The sequence below is a fragment of the Muscardinus avellanarius genome (genome assembly GCF_963383645.1).
Source record: "Muscardinus avellanarius genome assembly, chromosome: 9".
In the NCBI taxonomy this organism is placed as follows: domain Eukaryota; kingdom Metazoa; phylum Chordata; class Mammalia; order Rodentia; family Gliridae; genus Muscardinus; species Muscardinus avellanarius.
Window position 1 is genome coordinate 114623720 of NC_137795.1, and position 24061 is coordinate 114647780.

The 24061-nt window shown below is 43.8% G+C and overlaps 1 protein-coding gene across 1 annotated transcript in view; it reads right to left on the minus strand.

Annotated features, from left to right (window-relative positions):
* The window catches only part of NCAPG2 (non-SMC condensin II complex subunit G2), a gene marked incomplete at both ends in the record, with an annotated part of 76896 nt that overhangs the window by 47187 nt on the left and 5648 nt on the right, over positions 1-24061 (minus strand). Inside the window, 9 exons of the mRNA XM_080701983.1 lie at positions 1348-1473; positions 3351-3446; positions 8734-8820; positions 11166-11235; positions 13310-13404; positions 14424-14558; positions 16911-17065; positions 20406-20520; positions 22153-22350. Of these exons, the coding sequence (XP_080558109.1) occupies positions 1348-1473; positions 3351-3446; positions 8734-8820; positions 11166-11235; positions 13310-13404; positions 14424-14558; positions 16911-17065; positions 20406-20520; positions 22153-22350 (1077 nt within the window). The remainder of the gene's footprint in view (positions 1-1347; positions 1474-3350; positions 3447-8733; positions 8821-11165; positions 11236-13309; positions 13405-14423; positions 14559-16910; positions 17066-20405; positions 20521-22152; positions 22351-24061) is intronic.

Here is a 24061-nt window from a genome sequence, read left to right on the forward strand (position 1 = left end):
AGATGTAGAATGTCCCTGGGTTTAATCCCCAGTACCACAAAAAAAAAAAAAAAAAAATCTTGCTAAGTTACCTTGCTCTGGCTCTGGACCAAAATCTGCACTCCTCCTGTATTGCTTCCAAGCGCTGGGATTACAGGCACATCCCACTGCACCCAGCTACTTTACATACTTTTAATGCTCCATGGGTAATAACCCAGCTATCATCTTAGCAGTAGAGGCTAAGTTAATGTTTTATATATCATTTTTATTTAAACCTTGTAACAACTATATAAGGTACTATTATTCCCAGCTTTAGAGAGGCAATAGGGCTAAAGAGAGGTCCAGTGGGATGAGAGCTCACCAACAGCAGGGCTGAGATTCAGACAGAGCTGTCCAAGCCCCATTCTGCCTCACTCTGCTCTGCTTGCTCCTGCGAGGGACTAAAACGGTGGCCTGGCAAACTGTTCCCAATTTCCTACTAACTGACTTAGGTGCCAATGCCCTATGGAGACATACATTTAATGAAAACAAATAAAACCACACAGCACATTCCAATGTAAACACTTAAACATTTTAAGCAAAACAAAAGGGATTCGCAGTTTTGGACACTTCAGATAAAGAGCAACTGCTAAAAGCTACCAAAATCTAGTTTAGGTTTTCCTAGCAACAGTCCCACAAACTTGACAATGATCTTCAAAAGGAACTTTTAGATAAATAAGCAAGTGAATAAGGCACACAGAGCAAAATACTCGACACTCATTTCTAGGACGTGCATGTTAGATGCTCATTAGAGTACTAACTCAACTTTCTATAGGCCTGAGGTTGTTCTTAAATCATAAAATAAAGAAGCACATTGGGAGCACCACGAGTAACATTATGGCAGCGTTCTACCTAGAACAGACAACTCCTAGGCTGCTCAGCAGCCTCCAGCCTGATGGAAGACCCACAGCCCGAGTGCATGCCGAAGCCCTTCCTCAAGTCATCTGCGAGCGTGCAGAGCAGCAGTGCCTGCTTGTTCATACTGCCCAGTGACTCTATGGCTGGCAGTGTCACACTCACCGTGGACAGATGAGACAGAAAGCAATGCCTTGGCTAAAGTCAAGAGCTGTCAAAAGAGAGTCAAACCAGGGATCTATGTGATGCACATCTCTGCTGAGGGGACAAGGAGCAGACTACAATGTTCAAAACAATGTCAGGTTATACGCAATTAAATGCCCCAAGCGACTAACAAGAAATGAAAGGAACACAGAGGTACACACTTGTAAGAAGTATGACCCTTCAGTACGAGGGAGGCTCCCACCATGCAATGCAGTGCCAGCCTAGACACGAGCTAAAACACGCAAGGAGCTGCCCACATGGGATACATACATACAGCTCTTCAAACTGCTTCTGGATTTCACTGTCCATTTCAATAGCATGAAAGTTTGGGTCTCTAACAGGAAATGCTTCAACAAACAACAGTGCAGCATTTGATCGAATTTCAGAGTTTCTGGCCTATAAAAATAACAATGTTTCAGGATCCCAGATACATAAAAAACCTTAAGTCCAAAGTTTCCAAATTAATACTTTTACTATCTCAATATATGCAAACTAAAGACAATTATAACATTTAAATAGACCAAAGTAGCCCAGGGGTATAGCTCAGTAGTACTTGAAGCCCTGGGTTCCATATGTAGCATGTATGTATGCATAAGCAAATAAATAAATGGAGCCTGGCACCAGTGCTGCAGTTCTGGGGAGGCTGAGACGTGAGGATCATAGCTTTGAGGGCAGCCTCAGCAACTTAACAAGATCCTATCTTAAAAATACAAAATTAGCTGGGTGTGGTGGTGCATGCTTGTAATCCCAGCATTTGGGAGGCTGAGACTGGAGGATCGTGGTTCGCAGACAGCCTCAGCTACTTAGTAAGGCCCTCTGCAACTTAGTGAGACCCTGTTTCAAAATAAAGAATGAAAAATAGGGGCAGGGGGTATAGCTCAGAGGTCAAATGCCCCTGGGTTCCATCCCCAGACCCACAAAAAAAAAAAAAAAAAAAAAAATTAGCTGGGCATGGTGGCACACACTTGTAATCCCAGCATTCAGGAGGTAGAGACCAGAGGACTGCAGTTCCTGGACAGTCTCAGCTACTTAGCAAGGTCCTTTGCAACTCAGTAAGACCAAAAAATAGGGCTGGGGGTGTAGCTTAGAGGTAGAATGCCCCTTGGGTTCCATCCTCAGTACCGCAAATTAATTAATTAATTAAAAAAGAAATGGGGTATAGTTTAGAAGTAGAACTCTAGGTTGAGCCCTACATAGAGGCCCTAGGTTCCATCCCTGGTCCCACAAAATAAAGTAAAAAAATGGATTGCTCTGTGAGATAATCCTTAAATTAAGCAAAAATCTCAGTTCCGTGTCAACAGGCATTAGAAGATCAGCTTCTCACGGGAGACTCCACCTGGTGTCCTGAAGACACAGTTACCACCACCTCCCATGATACCAGAGCTATCTCGGTAGAGGAGACTGGCCATCAGACCGCTCACAAAGAGCATTTCTGCCTCCTGCCTGTCACCAGCAAAGGGCATGCGGGCAAGAGGGCCCTGCAGCCCCTCCAGCCTCACTAGAGTTTACCATATCCCTAGCTGTCTTCCCAAATGCTTACTTCAAAATAGCCATGTGCTCGGCACTGAACCTTTCCAATTAAGTGGACCCAAGGCATAATTTAAATTGAACCCAGGGGCATTCTACCTCTGAGCTACACCCCCAACCCTATTTTTTATCTTTATTTGGAAACAGGGTATCACTAAGTTGCAGAGGGCCTCACTGAGTAGCTGAGGATGGCCATGACCCTGAAATCCTGTCTCAGCCTCCCAAGTGCTGGGATTACAAGAATGTGTCACTACACCCAGCTCATGAATACACTATTTAAAATTTACACCTTTGCCGGGCGGCATGGTGGCACACGCTTGTAACCCCAGCATTTGGGAGGTTGAGACCAGAGGATTGTGATTCGCCGACAGCCTCAGCTACTTAGTGAGGCCCTTTATAACTCAGTGAAACCCTGTTTCAAAATAAAGAATAAAAAATAGGGCAGGGGCCGGGAGTGGTGGCACATGCTTGTAATCCCAGCATTCGGGAGGCTGAGACCCAGAGGATCGTGGTTCACGGACAGCCTCAGCTACTTAGTGAAGCCCTCTGCAACTCAGCGAGACCTGGTTTCAAAATAAAGAATAAAAAATAAGGCAGGGGGTGTAGCTCAGAGATCGAATGCCCCTGGGTTCCATCCCCAGACCCGCAAAAAAAAAAAAGAAAGAAAAAAAAAAAGGGCAGGGGGTGTAGCTCAGAGGTCGAATGCCCCTGGGTTCCATCCCCAGACCTGAGAAAAAAAAGTATACCTTTAATCCTCTCCACAGGATGGGCTTGTATAATCTATACAGCATCTCTTCCACTCCCTGCCGAGCTTTCTTTTGATGGTGAAAGTAACTCAGCACCTAAAAGCAAAAAGGAAGAAAGAGGGGGGAGGGGGGGAGAGAGAAAAGAAGAAAAGAGAAAAAGGCAATATTATTATGTTGGAAATGTATTTGAATGCTGGGTATGGTTGCACACACCTGTACACCAGTACTTCAGGGGCTGAAACAGGAAGATCACAGGTTCAAGGACAGCCTCAGAAAGTAATGAAACTCTCATCAATCTAGAGAGACTTCATTTCAAAATAAAAATAAAATAAAGCTGGGGATGTAGCTCGGCCTCCCTGGGCTTAATCCAAAGTATCACACACACACAGTTTGAAAGGCCCACAGGAGAGGGTTATCCTCTCCATCCATGTTCCTGACATTCAAACCAAGAGCACCTAGGACAGGGAGGACAGCACCACTGAACTCAGTGGTCACAGGAGAGGAAATCACTCGGTGGCCTCCCTGTATGTGATCTGGGCTCTGATTTCTACTATCCAAGCGGGCACTCTGGATAGTGTGCCATCACATGACTTGAGGTTCAGGCAAGAAGATCACTGACAAGGAGTTGAAGTCTGGGCAACAGAAGAAAACCTCGTCTCAAAAAGAATAAACAAGCCGGGCATGGTGGTGCGTGTTTGTAATCCTAGCATTTGGGAGGCTGAGACAGGAGAAATCAAGGTTCACAGACAGCCTCAGCTACTTAGTGAAGACCTTTGCTACTCAATGAGACCCTGTTTCAAAATAAAGAATAAAAAATAGGGCTGGGGGTGTAGCTCAGAGGTAGAATGCCCCTGGGTTCCATCCCCAGTACTGCAGAAAAAAAAAAAAGGAAAAGATAAAATAGATATATAAGCCAGGCGTGGTGGCACAAGCTCGTAATCCCAGCATTCGGGAGGCTGAGACTGGAGGATCGCAGTTTGCAGACAGCCTCAGCTATATAGTGAGGCCCTTTGCAACTCAGTGAAACCCAGTTTCAGAATAAAGAATAAAAAATAGGGCAGGGGGTGTAGCTCGAAGGTCAAATGCCCCTGGATTCCATCCCCAGACCCGCAAAAAAAAAAAAAAAAAAAAAGATATATAGACAAAAAAAAAAACCAACAAAAAAACAGATAAAATAGATAAATATTCCTGACCTTTCAACAACCACATAACCTCAACAAAACTGTCATTTAAACGCCTGACCTTCAGGGCAAAAGAGAAAAGGAGAGCGTGTCAAGGCATTTGCCTAAGTGTGCCTTCCTGGTCCCAACACCTGCTTACTCTAATGTGCATCAGCACCACACAGGAGCACTGTGCTCAGACTCCATGGTGAGGAGCAGTACTCCTAAGTAACCTTCAAGTTGAACTTTAGTGCCGAGTTCCTCCAGAGACTTGTGAATAATGAAAAAGATCATGTTTATGGATCTCATTCCTTTCTTCTTTTTCAGCTAGAATCCTCCCGCCATTCTGTGTAGATGTTTCTGGTTTTGTTGTTGTTTTTTTTTTTTTACATTTTTCTTTTTTTTTCTTCTCTTTTATTTTTATTTTTTTTAAATTTATTTATTTTTATTGGTGCACTGTATTCATACATCATAGTAGGATACATACTTTTGTAGACATACATGCACACTTTTCCCAGTCAGCCCCCACCCAATCCCCACCCCATTCTCTCCCTATCCCTCCCTCCCATGCTTGGCTTAGTAGTTGACATCTAGTATTATGGCAATTTATCTAAAATTAAAAATGATAATCTCACATAACAGTTTCATTTGTCTGATACCAAGCTTTTGATGACTTAAAGATAACATTTCAATATTTCTTTTTTGCTTTCTTTCTTACCAGAGAAAATATCTTCTAAAGGCAGATATATAAACCATTGGAGTTAAATAAAAGCCTAGAGCTAAATTCTTCCCTATATTGTCAAGTTATTTTTGACAAGGTTTCCACGAACATTTGGTGGTGGGAATATTAATCTTTTAACTAAATATTGTTAAAAATAATAATTACATGGAAAAGAATAAAATTGGACCCTTACCTAATCCCATATACAAATATTAACTCAAAATAGATAATAGACCTAAATATAAATCTTAAGACTATAAACTTTTAGGAGAAATTCTGGGTCATTAAACCTCACAACATTGAAATTGGCAGTGATTTCTTGGTTATGATTTCAAAGGCACAGGCAACAGAGGAGTATACAAACTCCCTAAAAAAAAAATTGTATATCCAAAGACAATGTAAACAGAGTTAACAGTTACTAATAGAATGGGATAAAATATTTCCAAATGCTATATCTGAAGGTATATTAATATTCCAACTAGGAATCCTAGAAATTAACAACAATAAAGGCAAACAATACCCTTTAGAGATAGGTAAAAGACTAACATAAATAATGAATCTCCACAGATAACCAATCTTAGTTGTTTGTTGGATGGAAAATCTTGTTTCTCTAGTTCTGGAGTGTGTTACCTATTTCTTCTTTGTAGTTAATCTCTTTGAGTATTTTCTCTAGTGCTGGTTTTGAAGACATAAATTCCTTCAGTTTCTGTTTGTCATGGAAGCTTCTTATTTCTCCTTCTAATTTGATAGAAAGTTTTGCTGGGTAGGAAATTTTTGGCTGGAAGTTGTTTTCTTTCAGAGTTTGGAATATGTTACTCCAAGCCCTTCTGGCTCTCATGACTTGGTTTGGGAAGTCTGCAGTGATTCTAATTGGTTTGTCTCTGAATGTCACTTGGCCCTTTGCTTTTGTTGCCTTTAAGATTCTCTGCTTGGCTTCCACATTGGTCATTTTGACAATTATGTGGCGTGGGGATCCTCTTCTCCGATCCTGTCTAAAGGGAGTTCTATAAGTTTCCTGGACCTGTGTATCGACCTCTTGCTCTATGTCTGGAAAATTTTCTGCTATTACTTCCTTGAAGAGATTGTTGATCCCTTTGGTTTCACTTTCTTTTCCCTCCTCTATTCCAATTATTCTTAGGTTAGCTCTCTTAAAATGGGCCCATATTTCTTCAATATCAGATTCCTGCTGTCGGATATTTTTTTCTAGATTAGAAACTATGCATTCATTTTTGGATTGCTCATCTTCTAAGAGCGAGATTCTGTTCTCCATGTGTTCTAATCGGTTGTTTGTGCTTTGAATTGAGGCCTTTACTTCATTAATTGCATCCTTTATCTCTTTTTGGCTCTCTCTGAGTTCTTTTCGAAGCACCTCTATTATTTCTACAGTTATTTTCCTGATTTGATCTTCTAGAAATCTCTGATTTTCAGTTTTATCGGGTTCTGATGTTGTGGGGTTGTGGGCATTTATTGCTCCAGTATTATTCCTCTTTCCCATGATTTCGGATGTTTGTGCCTTCTCTGGGTTCTTCCCTTGGGTCACTATGACTTCCCTTAAGGTATTCTGGATCTCGAGTCAGTAGTATCTCGGACCCCACTACTCCTTTACTGGGTTTTATCACAGAGTCTCCGACCCAGAGAGTCGCTAGAGGCTGCTTTAGACTGTGGGGGGTGCCAGGTTGCACGTTCTCCTATGGTGTGATATCTCTGCCACCGCCCCTCCCCCACTGGGTCAAGTCCCAGGGAGTACAGTACTGGGATTTCTCCTCTGTGGCCCACAATTTGACTCACTGTTCTTGAGTACGCAGATGTAGCTGTATTGGCCTCGCTGGATTCGGTGCTGCTGCTGCCGGTGGCAATATGGCGCCGCTGCTACGCCCTCGGCTGTGGGGCTGGTTTTTTCTTCTTGGTTTTGGTTTCCACTCTGAATCCCTGCAGCGTGTGCTGAGCTCGGCCACTGGGAACTTTAGATGCTCTCTGCGCGGAGAAATCCTGCCTGGCTGTTCTGCAGTGGCTCACCTCGGATTGCTGTAGCCATCCCGTGAATTCGCCGGCAGTATGGCGCTGCTGCTGCCGCGTCTGCCACGTCCTCGGGCGATAGGCTGGTTATCTCCTCTGTGGCTCTGTTCTCAGTCCGCTTTCTCTCTGGAGCCTGGTGATTTTTTGTTTCACTGGTGATGTTGTTTTCTGGCTTTGAAAGGCGCTGATTTTGTGGTAATGGAGGTTTGTTGTTAGCGGGGCTCTTAAGCCCCGCTTTTCTCGGTCGCCATCTTCCCGGAAGTCTACATTTTTCTATATTTAGAGAAATGTGTTGAAGAATACTCAGATGGTCCCTCCCATGCTGAATCTTGAAGAAGGTGTCTGTTGTTGTTTTTTGTACTAGGAATTGAACCCATTACATTCTACATCTGAGCTACATTCCCAGCCTTTTTATCTTTTATTTGGAAACAGGGTCTCACTAGGTTGCTGAGTCTTGCCAAGTTGCTGGGGCTGTCATCAACCCTGTGGTCCTCCTGTCTCTGCTTCCCAAGTACTAGGATTACAGGCATGCACCATCATGCCCAGCTTTGTGCAGACCGTTGCCTCTAGCAACACCAACTTTCCCTCACTTCTGTAACTTACTCCCCTAGGAGAAAATATTCATTTGTGAAAACAGAAAATAAAAATTAAACAGGCTATTAAACAATCACCTATACTTTAAGTGAGCTTGTATCATCTTTACCCCAAAAGTACACTATGGGAATTATTTTTCCAGATTGTTAATTCTTTTTTTTTGGTGATACTAGGGATAGAATACAGGGGCCTTCTACCTCTGGTCTACACTCCCAGACTTATTTTATATTTTATTTGGAAACAGGGTCTCTTTAGCCAGCTGAGGCTGGCTTCGAACCTGCGCGATCCTCCTATCTCCGTCTCCCAAGTGCGGGGATTACAATCTTGCACCACCAGGCCCGGCTTCAGATTGTTAATTCCTAATTTCAGAGTTTACTGATAACAAGTGACAACAGTCTGCAGTTTTCTTTCTTTTTTTCTTTTTGTGGTACTTTGGGTGGAACCCAGGGGCTTTTCTACCTTCAAGCTACACCCCCAACCCTTTTTCTTATTCTCTATTTTAAAACCGGGTCTCACTGAGTTGTAAAGGGCCTAAGTAGCTGAGGCTGTCCACGAACCACAATCCTCCTGTCTCAGCCTCCCGAATGCTGGGATTACAAGTGTGCGCCACCACACCCGGCTGCTTCATAGACTTTTTAAATGGCACTGAAAATTAAATTCATATGCCATAAAATTCACTCTACAGCATACAGCCTTAAAGGCATACCTTTGCTTTCTTCAGGACAACACCGGTGGCAGGAATAAAAATGCCAAGTTTCTGAGAAAATCCTCTTAGTGATGTGTGAAAGCGCAACTTAATTTTTAAGTTTAACCAAAACAATGACCTAGAACAAGAAGCGATGGTGCAATGACAGCCTGTTTGAGATGGGGAGACTGAAGGCGCCTTGCTCACCTCTCGGACTTTGGAGTGCACCGGGGACCGCCTTGGAAGGTGGATTCCGTGGAACATGAAGTCCTGGATGCAGTCGTTTTCAATGGCCTGAAACAACAAGCGTGTGTCAGCATGTGGCACATGCATGCCCTGCTGTGGTACAGCAAGACGGTGCAGCATCTGGGCACAGGCATTGGGTCTGCCCGTCTGGTGTTTCATGAGAAACCCGGGCCTCTTCGGTGAGGCTTTCTGAGTCCATGCCCTACATTTCCTTTGGTTTCCACGTTCCAAGAATACTTCACTCCTTTGACCTTATCTGATGAAGTGTCAGATCTATGCAACAGAGAAGGCAAGCTTCTACCTGCCACCCAAGTCAGCTCCCCTCAGATGAAGTTCTGGACTGAGGGAGGTGGCTGCACTCATGCCGGGAAGCCCCCTCCCCAGAGTCGTCACTGATCTGAACAACCTTTGCAAGCCTGATCCTGTTCCAAGAGCCTCCCCAGAACTGTAAAGGAACTATCTCCACAGTGCAGACCAGACTCCAAACTGAGTGAAAAAAGATCTTCCAGAACTTGCTCTGAGAAGGGCTGGGAAGGGAGGGGCAGGGAGCTCCTTGCAGCTCTCAGGGGGACAGCAGAGGAAAGGCCAGGCCAAAGAGTAGCCAACACTCCAATGGGCCATCCAGTCCCTGTCCTGGCCCCATTCCCAGGAATCTAGGGCTCCTCTTTTCAATTATCTTTGAGCCAGGTGTAGTGGTGCACACTTGTAATCCCAGCATTCAGGAGGCTAAGACTGGAGGATCGCAGTTTGCGGGCAGCCTCAGCTATTTAGTGAGGCCCTCTGCAACTTAGTGAGACCCTGTTTCAAAATAAAGAATAAAAATTAGGGCTGGGGATATAGCTCGGAGGTTGGATGCCCCCGGTTTCATCCCCAGTAACACACACACACACACACACACACACACACACAAATTTTCTTTGAAAATATTCCCTTCACCTGAAGCCACTTGTGGGTTTCGGCATCACTGAGTGTGAGACAGCATACTCTCTGACATGTGACGAAACATGAGACATACCACATTACCTGAGAAGTTCCTGTGCCATAAAATCTGAATCCAAACTAAGTACCAGAACAAGGATATTTTATTCTAATAGGTAAATGAGCAGCCAGGCATAGTGGCACATGGCTGTAATCCCAATACTCTGAAGGCTGAGACAGAAGGATCACAAGTTTGAGGCCAGCCTCAGCAATTTAGCAAGACCCTCAGGCACCTACTGAGACCCTCTTTCAAAATAAAATATCAGCTGGGCGAGGTGGTGCACACCTGTAATCCCAGTACTTGGGAGGCTGAGACAGGAATATTTCCTAGGTTCAAAGCCAGCCTCAGCTACTGAGATTCTCAGCAACTCAGTGAGACCCTGTTTCCAAATAAAGAATAAAAAATAGGGCTGGGGGTGTAGCTCTGAGGTAAAATGCCCCGGGCTTCCATCCCCAGTACCACAAAAATAAAATAAAATAAAAACAAAATAAATTGAAGCCAGGAGTGGTGGCATCCGCTTGTAATCCTAGTACTCGGGAGGCTGAAACAGGAGGACCACAGGTTTGAGGGCAGCCTCATCAAGTAGTGAGACACTCAGTAAGCTAGAGAAACCCAATTTTAAAATAAAAAATAAAAAAAGGGCTGGGGGTGTAGCTCAGAGGTAGAATATCCCTGAAACACAAGAGGGACTTCATATAATGAAAGAGAAACTGCAGTGAAGGCAGGAAGGTAGCCCAAGGGAAGGAGGGGGAGAGCCAGTACAGGAATTACTTCCACTGAGATCGTGTGCACATGTGAGAATACCAAAGTGAATCTCAATACCCAGTGTGGGGAGGGTGGGAACAGGGCCAGGCCGGGGGCCCACAGAGCGCTGTGCCATGTATGTTAGCATCACTACAAACTGCAGTATGATGTGAGACTGTAATGCACCAATAAAAGCACACACACAAAAAAGAATGCCCCAAGTTTAAGCTCAATACCAAAATAAATAAATACAACAGAAAAGGGCTGGGGTGGTATGCTAAGGAGAGTGCCCCTGGGTTCACTCTTCGATGGAAAAGACAAAAAAGAGAAATAGGTTTTTACCTTTTGTTTGTTAGTATTATCCTGTTTATTTTAACCACTTTAATAAGATACTTGTTTTGTCTGCTTATGCTTCCTTAATACATTTTGCTTGGTAATGTGTTGCTAACGCATGTAGGGCTTTACTTACTTCAAGACACAGTTAATAACCAGTCAATAACGTGCTGTTTCTAGTGATACACACATTATGTGTGAGGCATGGAAATGGACCCGATGCGTCCACACTGCCACACCCCATGTGGTGTCACCATCATGAACACATGGGTTAAGTAACCCTCCTCTGATTACATATTTAATAACCAGGATAGAATAAACAATAAGATGAAAATACCTCCAATATTTTCCCCGAAGCCTTTTTCCAAGCTCTGAAATAAATTTCTGCAATGTGCACCATCAAAGATCTATTAAAAAAATTTTAATGTTATTAGTGCAAGTTTAAAAATATTACACTATTAGCATGTATCATTTGAGTGACTATCTTAGAAAGAAGGAACTCAGTTTAGACCAGGGCTTTGCAAACTGGCTCTAGGGATGCCACCCACATGCCGGCGCGGGAAATAGGAAGAGACAAGTTAGAAGAGAAAGCAAAGGGAAACACTCTCCTCCTCCTCAGAAGAGGGCCCTAGAACCTCACCATCTTCTGTGAAACATAAGCCCAGAACAAAATACTGAGCCTAAAGAAAATAAACATCAATAGATTTTATTTTACTTGGTGTCAATCCCCAGTACCAAAAATTAAAAGGTTTGGAGTTGGGTATGGTGGCCATATGACTCTTATCCCAGTACTTTGGAGGCTGAGACAGGAGGACCACAGGCTCAAGGACAGCCTTAGAAAATAGTAAAACTCTCATCAACCTAGCAAGACCCTATTTCAAAATTAAAAAAAATAAATAGGCTGTAGGTATAACTCGGGGGTAGAATGCCTTTGGGCTCAATTCCCAGTACAAATAAATAACAAATAACAAATAAATAAATAGGTTGAGGGTGTAGGTCAGTGGAAGACTACCGCTGGGTTCCACATCTAGTACTATAAATAAATAAAGCCGACTCAGCGCTCAGCACCAACACAGGAGCACTGCAAACAGCCGACATTCATGTAACATCAGGCAGGCACTGCGTAGACAGGAGGCGGTGCTGGGACTACAACATCCCACGCTAGCACCCTGGGTTCTTAACACCGCAGGGCTCTTGCCAGCAACCTCACAATTCAGTCCGTACTCAACAGAAAGGTGTATTTCCTATTCCAAAGATTCCAGACATACTTTTGGCATGTGCTTTAGTGAGTGAGGCTAAGATCTAATAGGTACATAAATCTATTTAAAGAACTATCACAGTTAAAACCTTAACTTCAGTGGTCACTATTGATTTCCTATAGAAGGGAAGAAACGACCCAGTGGTACAAGAATATATAACAGATGATGTAAGATAGAATTTCTAAAGTTCCCAACATATTAATGTAACTTTTAAAAGTCAGATCAAGCCGGGCGTAGTGGCGCATGCTTGCAATCCCAACATTTGGGAGGCTGAGACAGGAGGATTGCGGTTCGAAGCTAGCCTCAGCTACTTAGTGAGGCCCTTTACAACTCAGTGAGACCCTGTTTCAAAATAAAGAATAAAATAATAGGGCTGAGGGTGTCGCCCAGAGGTAGAATGCCCCTGGGTTCCATCCCCAGTACAGAAAAATAAATAAATAAATAAAAATTAAAAAAAAATAAAATAAAAGGTCAAGGCAGGTGCTGCAGCACAGGCTTAGAACCCCAGTACATGGGAGACTGAGATTATAAGGAAGATCGCAGATTGGAGGCCAGCTTCAGCTTCAGCAAACTCAGCAAGACCCAGTTTCAAAATAAATGCTAAAATAGGGCTGGGTGTGGCTCAGATGTAGAACTCTGGGTTCAATCTATAGTACCATAAAAATAAATAAATAAATAGCTGGGCATAGTGGCACATGCTTGTAATCCCGCACTTGGGAGGCGGAGACAGGAGGATCGTGCAGGTTCGAAGCCAGCCTCACTGGCTTAAGAGACCCTGTTTTCAAATAAAATATAAAATAGGTCTGAGAGTATAGCCTGGAGGTAGAAGGGTTCCATCCCCAGTACCACCAAAAAATAAAAAAAAATAAAAACAGTAAATAGCGGTATGGGATGTAGCTCAGAGATAGACTGCCCCTTGATTCAATCCTCAGTACCAAAAAAAAAAGTCAAAGAATCTTTCAAAATCATAACAAGAGCTGGAGAGAGTGGAGCACACCTGCAACCTGAGTCCTTGGGAGGCTGAGAAGAAAGGATCACAGGTTTAAGGCCAACCTCAGCAGCTTAGCAAGACTGTCAACAACTTAGAGAAACCTGGTTTCAAAATAAAATATAAAAAGGGCTGGGGTATAGCTTGGAGATAGAACATCCTGAATCCAATCCTCAGTTCAAATAATCAGATTAAAACAGTAGTACATTAATTCTAATTACTTTTAATACTTACTTTTGAAATCCCTGAAACTGGTTTTTAATGGTCCCATGGATCATTTTAATAAAATTTATATTCCAACTGAAGAGAGAACTAAGAAATCTTCTTCCCTATAAATATAAGAATAGAATACAATGTTATGATTGCAAATAAATAAAAACTTCCCAATTGCAGGGCTTGGTGGCTCATGCCAGTAATCCCAGTCCTGAGAGGCAGAGGATGAAGACGCACAGCTTGAGCAACACATGGAGGCTTGGAGTACTGTTAATTATGTGGTGTGACTCAGTATGTATGAACTAAGAAGAAACACAGCGTTTGCACAGGGAGTGCATCGATGCACCGCCCAGCTTCCCCAGTGACAGCAGCACTGTCCCTTCCCTACTCAGCACCCACTGTAGGCCTCAGCCTCCCGATGCTGGGATTACAAGCGTGCGCCACCACACCTGGCTTCAAAAATAAAAAGAATAAGCCGGGCATGGTGGCGCACGCTTGTAATCCCAGTACTTGGGAGGCTGAGGCAGGGGGATTTCTCAGGTTTGAAGCCAGCCTCAGCTACTGAATGAGGTTCTCAGCAACTTAGTGAGACCCTGTTTCCAATAAATGTAAAAATAGGTCTGAGAATGTATCCCGGAGGTAGAAAGCCCCTAGGTTCCATCCCCAGTACCAAAAAAAAAAGAAAGAAAGACAGAAAGAAAGAAAGACAGACAGACAGACAGACATGCAATAAATAGACAGTTCTCAATGGCTACGCTGGCTTTTCCATAAACACAATGGAACACTGGACACAGTACTGACAGCAGCCACAGGACCCGGGAAAACATCTTGTAAGAGGTAGACCAAGCTGGGCATGGGGCACCTGCAATCCCAGTACTGGGAGGCTGAGACAGGAGGACTGAAGGTTCAAAGACAGCCTCAGCAATGTATCAAGATTCTCAGCAATGTAGTAAGACTGTTTCAAAAAATTAAAAATGGCTGGGGATGTAGAAGGAAGGTGGAATGCTCCTGGTTCCATCTCTAGTACGATAAAAACAAAAGCAGAGGGGTAGCCCAGGGGACACAGCTCAGTGGCAGAGCACTGTAGGGCTCAATTCCCAGTGCCACCAATTAAAAACAAGACAGACCTATTTACCTCTTCTTTCCTGATATAATGAGCGTTTATGAAGCACTGGAGCAGCAAGTCCTTAAGTTCCCGACTTTCCTCCCTATCGTAATCAAAGCAGTATAAAGCTTGATGGACACGGCAGAGCCGACATATGTCTGCACCCTAGAGGACACAGAAGAGAAAATTGTTACTTTTAAGAATAGTAAGTCCTATTTCAAACTAAGTATATTTCATATCATAAATGATAATAGTAGATAAATTAAGTAGAAAAAACTGGCACAAGAAAACATTTTAATCTTTGAAAATGTCACTTGAAGCTTGAAAAAAACACTTAAAACAGATAAATGCAGTCAGAAATCTAGTGCTATTCAACACAAATTCCTGCAATTTGGATGCCCCGTGTGCACTGTCCAGTATAGCAGCCACTAACAGTACCTGCCTTCTGAACTAGAAAGATGTGACTAGTTCGACTACAGAACCTAGTTTCCATTTTTATAACATTAAATTCAAATAGTCTCACATAACTAGTGGCTCCTATATTTAAACAGCACAGATCTAGAAAATAAGACAGGTTTAAAAATGGAGTATTGCAGAAGGGTATGGCATACACTTGTAATCCCAGTACTTGGGAGGCTGAGACATGAGGATCAGAAGTTTCAAGACCAGCCTCAGCAACTTAACGGGGCCCTCCGCAACTTTAGTTTGAAACCTGTTTCAAACTAAAAAATAAAATAGGACTGGGAGGTGTAGCTTACAGCCAGAATGCCCATGGGTTCAATCTCCAGTGCCAAAAAGAATAGAAAAAAATGGGGTATTGATTTAAGAGCTACACAATATTGGTAGGAAAAATGAATTTTAAAAAGATAAATCACACCGGGCGTGGTGGCGCACGCATGTAATCCCCGCGCTTGGGAGGCGGAGCCAGGAGGATCAGGATCGCGCAGGTTCGAAGCCAGCCGCGCTGGCTTAAGAGACCCTGTTTCAAAAAATATATATAAAATAGGCCTGGGAGTGTAGCCCTGAGGTAGAAGGGCTTCCAGGAACCCCAGTACCACTAAAAACAAAAACAAAAAGATAAATCAAATTCCAACACACAAAAGGGTGTGTGTGTGTGTGTGTGTGTGTTACAAGTGTGCACCACCACACCTGGCTTACACAAAAGGGTTTCTAACTTGGCTGTGGGCAGCAGGGAAAATCAGAGCCTCAATGGCTCTGTACAGAAAAAAAAAAGGGGGGAGGGTTCTGCACCAATAGTGACTGTTCCTTGGAGAGGTGTAGTAAGAGAAACCCTCAGATGTTAAGAGGCTGCAAGCCCAAAAGGGTGGTACAAACTGGGAACCCCAGCTACCCAGAAGCTGAGGCAGAAGGAACACAAGTCTGAGGCCAACCTGGGCAACTGGGTAAGACCCTGTCTCAAAATAAGATGAAAAGGCTGGGGTGTCACTCAGTGGTAAAGTACTTGCCTAGCATGCTTAAGGCCCTGGATTCAATCTCAAGCACAGCCAAAATAAAAAGCTTTCGGGTTTATGTCTAATAAAACCTAGCCTAAGGAAGCAGAGATACTAGAGAGAAGGTCAATAAAACCACCCTCAATGACCTAGACTAGCAATGGTCACCTCGGGTGGTAAATTATGGATGGCTTTTATCTCCACTCGCCTAACTCCTAAGATGAACATACACACCATTACTTGAGTGAGACAATTACAATTCCTCTCTTTCAAGATTTTGAACTGTATACCAAAATTAAAGAATGAGAAATAGCCCCTGTCACATCCAACCTTCTGAGGTGCTCTCCCCTCTGCCCCAGGCACAGCTTCCTTAGGTCTGTGCGTCAATGTGAACTAATCCCAGTCAGAATCTACCAATAGCCGAGGGCAGGAGCACACACATCTGCAATCCCAGGACTTGGGAGGCCAAGACAGAAAGATCGCAGGTTCAAAGCCTCAGAAATTTAGCGAGGTTCTCAGCAACTTAGTGAGACCAAATAAAAAATAAAATAGGTCTGGGGGTGTAGCCCAGAGGTAGAATGCCCTGTATTCCATCCCCAGTACCACACACACACACACACACACACACACACACACACACACACACACACACATCATCCTGCTGCACCTGCCCCGCCTGTTCTCATGTGGTGTATCTCTGCCTCTCAGAGGCACAGGGACATAAACAGACCCACCCCGGGGCCTCTCAGGAGCTCAGCCCTTCTTTGCTTATGGATACAGCTTCGTATCTGAGAAACGGTGACTCCTTTTGCTTCCTACTTTCTCTTCCTGCCTGAACTGGTATGAGAAGGTGGAGGTACAGTGGGCACCTATCACCATGGAGTGACGAGAGGACAGAAGCTATGCCCCAGGTAGAGGAAGGCTTTATACCTCAGCGTGGAGCCACCACCCACCCTGGACTTCTGCACACCTTACAGTTATAGAAAACTCCTCTACCTGGGAAGCCACCTTAGGTGGCCAAGCACAACCCTTTAAGTAAAGAATATACTTAGGAAAGCAAACACACTGTTTTGGTCTCCAGACTCCTCCTCAGCATCATGATAAAGGCAGTCTTCCCCATGTCCTCCTTGGCAGGTAGGCCCTTCTCCCACCAGGTGACACACAGATCTTGAATGGAGCTCTGGAGTTTTCGTTCAGACTCAGGCAATGCATATAAAATGCCTAAAACACAGCAGTGACTTTTCTATTAGTAAGCAAAGTTTTGTCAGTTTAGATTCAACAGTACAGAACATTATGACTTTGTACACAATAAAGCTTTGTTAAGTAAATTAATACTCATTTATGTTTAACTTGGGAAAGATTTACATACATTATTTACAGAATAAAAACGTTTAATCTTAGGAGGCTGAGACAGGAGGATCACACAGGTTTGAAGCCAGCCTCAGCTACTTAGTGAGACCGTTTCCAAATAAAGTATAAAATAGGTCTGGGAGTGTAGCCTGGAGGTAGAAAAGCACCTGGGTTCCACCCCCAGTACCACACACACACACACAAAGTTTAATAATAAAAGCTGATTTGCTACTCTGATGAAAACAGACCCAAAAGAATAGAGAACTTTAGAGCTGAATGCCTCAGAGAGATCATAACGCCCACACTCTGAAGTCATCACAACCTTCTAAGACCAGAGACAGGCTGGTCTACTGACCACTCATCCACGACAGCACTCCCTCCACATGCTCACCTCACAGGTGAGCTAAGAGGTAAAAAAGAGTAAACGCAACTATCGTAATAAATATAGAAGTGCAGTGTCTGGCAGTATTCCCAGCTATGTGGGAGGCTGAGGCAGGAGAATACACAGTTTGAGGCTAAGCTGAACAAATTAGTGAGATCTTATCTCAATACAATAAAAAAGGGCTAGGTATATAGCTCAGTAATAGAGTATTTGCCTAGCATGTGTAACGCCCTGAATTCAATCCTCAGTACCATGCAAACAAGCAAAAAATTAAAAATGCATGTTTATATAAGCAGAAAAGTTCCATAATTAATAATATTAGCAGTACCCATAACTGTCCATAAATATCTGAATGCCACTGTACAACTAAGATTTCTAAATTAACTGGGTACTTAACAGCAACTATGTTAGCATTAATTATTTTACCAACAGTTTAGTTATTATGCAAATAAGTTAGTATTAAAATTAGCAAAGCATGAGGTCAGGCATGGTGGTATATGCTTGTAATCCAGCATTCAGGAGGCGGAGACCAGAGGATGACAGTTTGTGGACTGCCGGGGTCCAGCCCTAGCAGGAGTCGGGGGTCGTGTGTTGGTGAGAGAAGCTGCCATCTGGTCTCTCGCGACCTCAACTCTTCTCTCACCAACACACGACCCCCGACTCCTGCTAGGGCTGGACTCTGGCATCGGACAGCCCTTAGCAAGGCCCTTTGCAACCCAGTGAGACCCTGTTTCAAAAAATAAAAACACTAGCCGACCATAGTGGCGCACGCTTATAATCCCAGCATTCAGGAGGCCGAAACATGAGGATCACAGGTTTGCAGCCAGCCTCAGCTACTTAGCAAGACCCTTTGCAACCTACTAAGACCCTGTTTCAAAATAAAGAATATAGCGCTAGGGGTGTAGCTAAGAGGTAGAGTGCCCTGGGTTCTATCCCCAGTACCGCAAAAATAAAAAAATAAAAAATAAACCACAAGTACTATGTGAGTCAACTGAGTCAGTAATTATTCCTCAGATCATGTTCTTAACAGTTGTGTGTGTGTGTGTTACTAGGAATTGAACCCAGGGACACTCTGCCTCCAAGCTAAACCTCCAGCCTATTTTTCCTTTTGGGGGGGGGGGGTACTAGGGATGGAACCCAGGGGCAATCTACCCGAGCTATACCCCCAATTTTGAAACAGGGTCTCATTAAGTTGCAGAGGGCCTCACTAAGTAGGTGAGGCTGTCCAAGAACTTCAATCCTCCTGTCTCAGCCTCCCAAGTACTAGAATTACAAGCATGTGCCGCCACACTGGTTTTATTTTTTTTTAATTTATTTTTTTTTAGTGGTACTGGGGTTCCTGGAAGCCCTTCTACCTCCGGGCTATACTCCCAAACCTATTTTTACATTTTTATTTGGAAACAGGGTCTCCTAATCCAGCACGCACGGCTGGCTTCGAACCTGCGCGATCCTCCTGTCTCCGCCTCCCAAGCGTGGGGATTACAAGTGTGCGACACCACGCCCGGCTTATTTTTATTTTTTAAGCAGGGTCTCAGTAGGCTCATGAGTCTCACGACTTGCTGAGGCTGTCCTCAAACCTGCAATCCTCCGGTCTCATCTCCCAAGTGCTGAGAATACAAGGTGTGTGCCACCATGCCCAGTTGTTTCACAGCTTTTTCAAAAAAATTCAGTGTCACAAATTCTTGGTTCAAGTGACACTATTTAGCAGTAACAAAAACTGAGAACTTTTTTTTTTGGTACTGGGGATTGAATCCAGAAGCATTCTATCTTCAAGCTATACTATCAATCCTTTTTTATTAAATTTATTGTGGGTATGGTACTGGGGATTGAACCTGGGGGTATTCTACCTCTGAGCTAAACCTCCAGCCCTATTTTATTTTGAAGTAGGATCATACTAAGTACCTGAGGCTGGCTATGAATCTGAGATCCTCCTGTCCTAGCCTCCCAAGTACTGGGATTACCATTGTATGCCACCCTGCCCAGTTCCCATTTTGCTTTTGAAACAGTCTCACTAAATTGATGAAATAGTCTGGAATCTGGGCTCCTCCTATCTCGGCCTCCCAAGTACTGGAATTATAGGTGTGTGTCACCACGTTTAGCAAAAGCTGAGAAAATTACAATCAGATGCTATCTTTTAAACAAGCCCTTAGTCACTGGTCCTGTAAGTCAGGACAGACTTTTCTGAATAATCTGAAAACATAAGCAGTTAGTCGCTCAGACTACACATCTTCATCATTTAGAACTTTTTTTTTTGGGTGATACTGGGGATGGAACCCAGGGGCCTTCTACCCCCGGGCTACACTCCCAGACTTATTTTATATTTTATTTGGAAACAGGGTCTCTTAAGCCAGCTGAGGCTGGCTTCGAACCTGTGCGATCCTGTCTCAGCCTCCCAAGCGTGGTAAAAGCGTGCGCCACCACGCCCAGGAAGAACATTTAAATAGAGCCAAGTTAAACAAATAATTCAGAAGAGACTTTACACTCCTTTCCCAAAGAAAGTAAAAGAGCTTAGCCGAGCATCATGGCACACTTGTAATTCAAGTATTTGGGAGACTGACAGAGGAGGATCACAGGTTCAGAGACAGCCTCAGCAATTTAACAAAGGAAAAAAAGGGCTGGGAGTGTAGCTCAGAGATAGAATTCCTCTGGGTTCCATCACTGGGATGATGACAGGGATGATGGAAGATGGAGAGGATGGTGTGAGAAAGCCTGAGTGCAAGCCACACCTGTAAACCACTCTGCTCTGCACTGTCCAGGCTCATGAAAACGGGCAGCTTCCTTTCCAAGGCACTGTTTCAGCACCACTCACATCACCACAAAGGCACTCACCATTTAATATCACAGCGCATTCCAGCAGGGCCTCATAGTTCTCACTTTCGTTTATTACAGATACGGAGGCAAGAATCACAGACGTAATGGCATGAATTATTTCTATGTTTCTTTTCTATAAATAGAAGATAAAAGCCTAAGTGAATCAAAATTACAAACTTAGCCGAGCGTGGTGGGCACGCTTGTCATCCCAGCATTCTGGAGGCTGAGACTGGAGGATCGTGGTTGGCGGCCAGCCTCAGCTACTTAGTGAGGACCTCTGCAACTCAGTGAGACCCTGTTTCAAAATAAAGAATAAAAAATAGGGCAGGGGGTGTAGCTTGGAGGTCAAATGCCCCTGGGTTCCATCCCCAGACCCACAAAAAAAAAAAAAAAAAAATCACAAACTTAAATCTCATTTTAAGAGAAACTTAAAAGTTATTAAATTTAGTAAGCCACCATTTCATTCTAAAATGTGAAGTTGAATGAGTCAACTGTGAGCCAGGTGTGGTGGCACACGCTTGTGATCCCAGAGCTTGGGAGGCTGAGACAGGAGAACCGCACAGGTTCAAAACCAGCCTCAGCTACTTAGTGAGGCTCTCAGCAACTTAGTGAGACCGTTTCCAAATAGTATAAAAAATAGGGCTGGGAGTATAGCCCAGAGGTAGAAAGCCCCTGGGTTCCACCCTCAGTACCACACACACAAAATAATAACAGGGCTGGGAGTGTAGCTCAGAGGTAGAATGCCCCTCAATCTCCAGTACGGGAGGGGGGGGGGCAAACTGTCCTAGGGCTGGGGATAAGGCTCAGTGGTAGAGTGCTTGCCTCACGTGTGCGGCCCTGTGTTTAATTATTAATCTCTAGTACTAAAAAAAAGGTCACTTGCCCTAAAGGACCAGTAACACTAAGTCCTAAATTAAAAATAGTAGTGCCAGGCGTGGTGGCGCAGGCTTGTAATCCCCATGCTTGGGAGGTGGAGATAGGAGGATCTCGCTGGCTTAAGAGACCCTGTTTCCAAATAAAAAATAAAAAATAAAAATAGGTCTGGGAGTGTAACCCGGAAGTAGAAGGGTATTCAAGGACCCCAGTACCACCACCACCAAAAAAAAAAAAAAAAAAAAAAATGTAGGGGTGGGAAGTAAGTAAAACTATGTTAAACAAAACTGACATCTAAAATTTTGGACTTCTGAGCTGGAGATATAGCTCAGTGGTAGAGTGCTTGTCTAGCATGGTGTGAGGCCCTAGGTTTAATCTCCAGTACCAAAGAACAGTAACACTGAATACTAGATTAATAATAGTAGCATTGGTAGGTACATAAAACTATGATAAACAGAACTTGCACCCCAAATTCTTGGCTTCTGGGCTAGGGATGTAGGTAGCTCAGTGGCACAGTGCTTGCCTAGCATGCCCAATGGCCTGGGTTTGATCCCCAGCATCACAGAAAAATAAAATTCTCAGCTTTTAGCTTTGAAATTTTTAACTTGAAATTCAGTTATATACAATTAACAATAATTTTAATACTTTTTTTTTTTTTTTGCAGTACTGGAGATGGAACCAGGGGCATTCTACCTCCCAGCTCTCACCCCCTGCCCTATTTTTCTTTATTTTGAAACAAGGTCTGAGTTGTGAAGGGCCTCGCTGAGTAGCTGAGGCTGTCCATGAACTGATCCTCCAGTCTCCGCCTCCCAGATGCTGGGCTTACAAGTGTGCGCCACCATGCCCAGCCCATTTTTAAAGAGGACATTCTTTATTTTTGAAGGAGAAATACCATTTTCGGACCAAGCTCTGTTTCCATATTATCCATATTATCTTCATTCTTGACTTCCCCTATCTGCCACCCATCCACTGGGCTTTCTAACAACATTTCTGTCAATAAATTCTTCAGCCTTTGCCATAATTCTTCTTTCTGTTTCCTTGATAATTCATCTAGTAATTCATGTAGGTTGAAAGGGTCAGAGGCATCCTTCTGAAAAGCAAATACAAATATTAAAAAATTACAAAACTACAAAAAAAGTTGCATTCTTTCCATAATGGCATCAAAAGAAAAGTTAAAGTGTTAACACTAAAGTATTAACTTAGTTACAAGAGCTTTCAAAAGCCATCCCTAAAGGGAAAAAGGTAGGGAATATCAAAGAGAAGCAAGAAATCCCCGTCCGCCTCTTCTTCCCTAGGACCCTAATCTTAAAATTCAAAATTCCATCCCCTTCGCAACACCAGCTCCAGGCCTCCACGTCTACCGCCTCCGGGCCTCAATTAGATCATAAAAGTAAAGTTAAAGAACAACTGCAACAGCAACACCCAAACAGACTGATTCTACTTCCAATTTCTTGTGTCTGACCCCAAGTGGACCCTCAACATTACTGTCTACTTGTTCCCAGACGGCAGCCTCTCCCTGAACCAGTGGGACCTTTACAGACCGCCCCAGCTGTCCTCTGGACACACTCCCTCACCCAAGGCAGATAACCTTACTTACTCTTTGAAAGAATATAGATGGACTATTGTCCAAAGAGTACAGAATTCAGGCCTCGTATCGTGATACTCAAGAGGCTGAGGCAAAAAGACCACCAACTTGAGGGCAGCTGAACGATTCAGACTGACTGTCTCAAAATAAAAGTTTTAGTTTATTTGTTTTTTGTTTTTGTTTCTGCAGTACCAGGGATGAAACCCAGGGGCATTGTTCCTCCAAGTTACACCCTCAGCCCTATTTTTTATTCTTTATTTTGAAACAGGGTCTCACTAGGTTGTGAAGGGCCTCGCTTAGTAGCTGAGGCTGTCCATGAACCACGATCCTCCTGTCTCAGCCTCCTGAATGCTGGGATTATAAGCAGGAGCAATCACACCCGGCCTAAAATAAAAGGTTTTTTTTTTTTGTTTTTGTTTTGCAGTACTGGGGGTGGAACCCAGGGGCATTCTACCTGAGTTACATCCCCAGCCCTATTTTTTCATCTGTATTTTGAAACAGTCTCACTGAGTTGCAAAGGGCCTAAGTAGTAGCTGAGGCTATCTCGAACCCGGCTCCTCCTGTGTCAGCCTCCCAAATGCTGGATTACAAGCATACGCCACCACATCTTGCTAAAATAGTTTTTAAAAGGGATGGGGGTAGAGTTCAGCAATAGAGCACTTGCCTAGCAATCAGCGAAGCCCTGGGTTCAATCCCCAGAACCAAAAATGTAAAAAGGAAGGCACAGAGTAGAGAATCCAATGCAAGAAACTCCTTGCAGCCACTCTGGGGAAATGTGAGCACTGATGTGGTGAGAGCAGTGGATGACGATCCATGAAATGACGACCACTGCGGCCACAGCAGTAATAAACAGCAATGAGCCAGCCGGGGGGGTATGTGCCTGTGATCCTAGTACTTAGGAGACTGAGACAGGAAAATTACAGGTTTGTGGCCAGCCTCAGCAGCTTAGCGAGGCTCTCTGCAACTTAGTGAAATCCTGTTTCAAAAAAAAAGAGTCGGGCGTGGTGGCGCACGCTTGTCATCCCCGCACTTGGGAGGTGGAGACAGGAGGATCGCACAGGTTCGAAGCCAGCCGCGCTGGCTTAAGAGACCCTTTTTCCAAATAAAAATATAAAATAGGTCTGGGAGTGTAACCTGGAGGTAGAAGGGTTTTCAGGAACCCCAGTACCACAAAAAAAAAATAAAGAAAGAAAGAAAGAAAGAAAGAAAGAAAGAA